At 35.7% G+C, this 3164-nt stretch overlaps 1 protein-coding gene across 1 annotated transcript; it reads right to left on the bottom strand.

Annotated features, from left to right (window-relative positions):
* eEF1beta (elongation factor 1-beta) lies at window positions 1–2482 on the bottom strand. Its single transcript, XM_018549632.1, has 3 exons — window positions 2228–2482; window positions 321–739; window positions 1–238 (listed from the first exon to the last, which is right to left on the bottom strand). Exons 1-3 carry the CDS (start codon window positions 2305–2307, stop codon window positions 84–86), a joined length of 654 nt encoding a protein of 217 aa, XP_018405134.1. The 5' UTR covers window positions 2308–2482; the 3' UTR covers window positions 1–83.
* Window positions 2483–3164: the final 682 nt, after the last annotated feature.

The raw sequence follows: 3164 nt of genomic DNA, 5'->3' as shown, positions 1-3164 counted from the left end.
ATATTAAGAGAGTAACAAATTATATATATACAAACAATTAATATTTATTAATTCAATATTAAAAGTATGAGCTGTTTTATTCCTTAGATCTTGTTGAACGAAGCAATATCTACGGATTGAACAAATTCTTCGAATTCTTGAATCTGTTCAATCAGCAAATCCACTGATACTTTCTCATCTTCTATCACACACATTATTTGTAACTTGTTTATGCCATAACCTACTGGGACAAGTTTTGCTAAAAATATAATTCAATTATACAATTTGCTTATATTGATTTAGATATGTACATCGATAGAACAATAAAATATATAACTTACATGCACCCCAAACCAGACCATCCATTTGAATCGATCTCACTGCATTTTCCATTTCTTTCATATCGGTTTCATCTCCCCAACTCTTCACATCCAGCACAATACTCGATTTGGCAATAACTGTAGGCTTTTTTGATTTTTTCTCCGCATACGCCTTTAACCTTTCTTCCCTGATTTTTGCAGCTTCTGCATCCTCTTCCTCATCTGAACCAAATAGATCTAGATCATCGTCATCTTCATTTGTCTTTCCTGTGGACGAAGCGCCAGCGCTGAAGATAGCAGGTGCTTTCTTTTCTCCAGGAAGTGACTTCAAATCATATGATTTTATGTGGTTGTACCAACGGAGTACATGAGGATTTGAAATTGTCGGTGCTTTCCCCAGTGCTTCAAGTACTACAACATCGGCCTGAGTTGGTTGCCACCTATTAAGCATAAATTCTTTTAATATGTTACTTTATAATGAAATTGATCCTTACTATTATATATCAACTTACATATTATTGAATCTTACACATTACTGAAAACAATACATTTCCTTTTTCAATATTAAACCTTCATTAAAATCTAATAAAAAAATTATGTAGAAAAAAATTTAAATTTGACTAAATCAAATTATATCTTTTAAATATACTCAGATATGATATCTCATATTTGTGTATATTTGTTCATATGTAACCATATATGGAGTAATTTGATCTTTAATGTCTCATATTTGTCCAGATCTGATATATGATCAAATTTGATCATATATGTTCATATATAACCATATATATATATATAATATACAACATCTATTAATTAGATATGTCATACCTATGTGCATTAACATTTAGTGTTTGAGAAAAGTAGCAATGAAAGTAGCAATTCCTATATAATACAGGTCAAGCAGTGATACAACTTAGAATGGATAATCACTTGAGAGTACCAAGTAAAATTAATTCTTGAATTCAGGAAAACGTTTTTTTTTAATTATAATGTTGTCGTGTATAGTGTGTGGAATAAGATATTAATCAATAATACTTATTTTAGCAATAAAATTGAATTAATTAATACTATATGAACAATTGTTTACCAAAATCTATCTAATTATATATGTATATTCAGATGTGACTAGTAAAAATAATTTGCAGATCTGTTCAGATTTGTCAAAAGAGTTATATCTTGAAAGATGCAATTCTTTTTTCCTGGATACCTATATATAATGTATAATATTTTTTATTTTGCAATATAAGATTATAAGTTATTGAAAAAAGAATGACATAACAAAGCAACAAATATAAAATGTATTTAGAATTATATATACTAAAAGTCATTGAGTTTCTTGAGCTGATATTCATCTTCGGTTCTTATATTTGAGACTGCCTCAAATAGTCTTTAGATGCCACAAGCCAATCATAAAACCGTATTAGCATTTCAAGACATTAGTTAAGACAATGTTGAAAGAAAAACAGACTATGAATATGGTTTTATTCTCATACACGTTCGTAGATAGATATGTAAATAATTAATGATCACATATGGAACTGTAAATAGAAGAGTTTGTCAAAGAAGCTCTACAGAAGATTTTTACCAAAGAGGATAGAGGAAGATTAGAGGTGAAAAATAAATTCAAGGTATATATAAAATCATCCCGCGTGTGTATGTGCCATCTGTGTAACACATGTTCATACATGACACTAGAAACATCGTATTCTACCTCAGTAAGACTAACAAATATATGGCCGCAAATATATGGGGAAGCTGTGGAAGTGCTCGTAATGGGATGAGTCTTTCCTTGAGGAGAAACCTTCGGGATTACTCCGTGGTGTACACAGAATAGAAATCAGAAATAGAATTAAGATGCCGACAAGCGAAGCACGTGGACCGGAGACGTTTGAGTCGTATCGAGAACACGCTAAAAGTAAACTCACCCTTCGATATAACTGCGGTCAGAAAGGTATGTATTAAGATCCTCAATACCCTTATCAGTCTTCAGGTCACCGACAGCCATGGCGAGAAGGTGTTACGGGTGAGTAAATAGTTGATCGTAAATTTGTCGAAACAGGAGCACAGACCCCTTCGTCTGATTGCCGAAAGAGAGAGCTGCGCGCGGCGCGGTGGTGAGGCGAGGGCCATCCCGGCCACCGCGGCCGGATTCGACCCGGTTCGCGTAGCTCGATCTGAGATAAGCTACGTGACGTTCGTTCCGGGATGCCTTCCTTCCCCGAAGAAAAATACGATGGCGCCTGGGTTAATAAAGGACTTGAAGATCTGACGACGGATCTAGTGTATGCGAATACCGGGACGAAAGAAGAGCCAACGACCAATCGCAATTCGATGATTGTTGAACTACTGACAGCCAATCCTGTTTTGTATTTGAATTAAAAAATGGTCGTGTTCAGCAAAATGTTTGTATTGTAGCTGTTGGAAGTTTTCTTCAATGGGCGCGTTCAGCGGACTCAACAGTTGAGTGATCGCTCGCTGTTATTGGTGTATTCTTCTAGATCCAAAATTCTGATTAGATGATCTAAAAGAATACACCAATAACAGTGAGCGCTCACTCAACTGTTGAGTCCGCTGAACGCGCCCATATTGGTCACGTTCAGCAACATTCAGCAGACTGAACTATTGCGGAGCGGATCCGTGAACGCTCACTGCTATTGGATGATCTAAAAGAATACACCAATAACAGTGAGCGCTCACTCAACTGTTGAGTCCGCTGAACGCGCCCATATTGGTCACGTTCAGCAACATTCAGCAGACTGAACTATTGCGGAGCGGATCCGTGCTATTGGTATATTCTTTTAGATCATCCAATAGCAGTGAGCGTTCACGGATCCGCTCCGCAATAGTTCAGTCTGCTGAACG

This window comes from Cyphomyrmex costatus, unplaced genomic scaffold (genome assembly GCF_001594065.2).
Source record: "Cyphomyrmex costatus isolate MS0001 unplaced genomic scaffold, Ccosl1.0 scaffold843, whole genome shotgun sequence".
Classification (NCBI taxonomy): domain Eukaryota; kingdom Metazoa; phylum Arthropoda; class Insecta; order Hymenoptera; family Formicidae; genus Cyphomyrmex; species Cyphomyrmex costatus.
This window is presented reverse-complemented; position numbering and strand designations above follow the sequence as displayed.

Coding starts and splice junctions, on each gene's coding strand:
- eEF1beta (XM_018549632.1), bottom strand. CDS start 2,307: ATGGCTGTCGGTGACCTGAAGACTGATAAGGGTATTGAGGATCTTAAT. Junction 740..2,227: donor GACCGCAGTTATATCGAAGG/GTGAGTTTACTT, acceptor TATGCTTAATAG/GTGGCAACCAACTCAGGCCG. Junction 239..320: donor TGGTCTGGTTTGGGGTGCAT/GTAAGTTATATA, acceptor TTATATTTTTAG/CAAAACTTGTCCCAGTAGGT.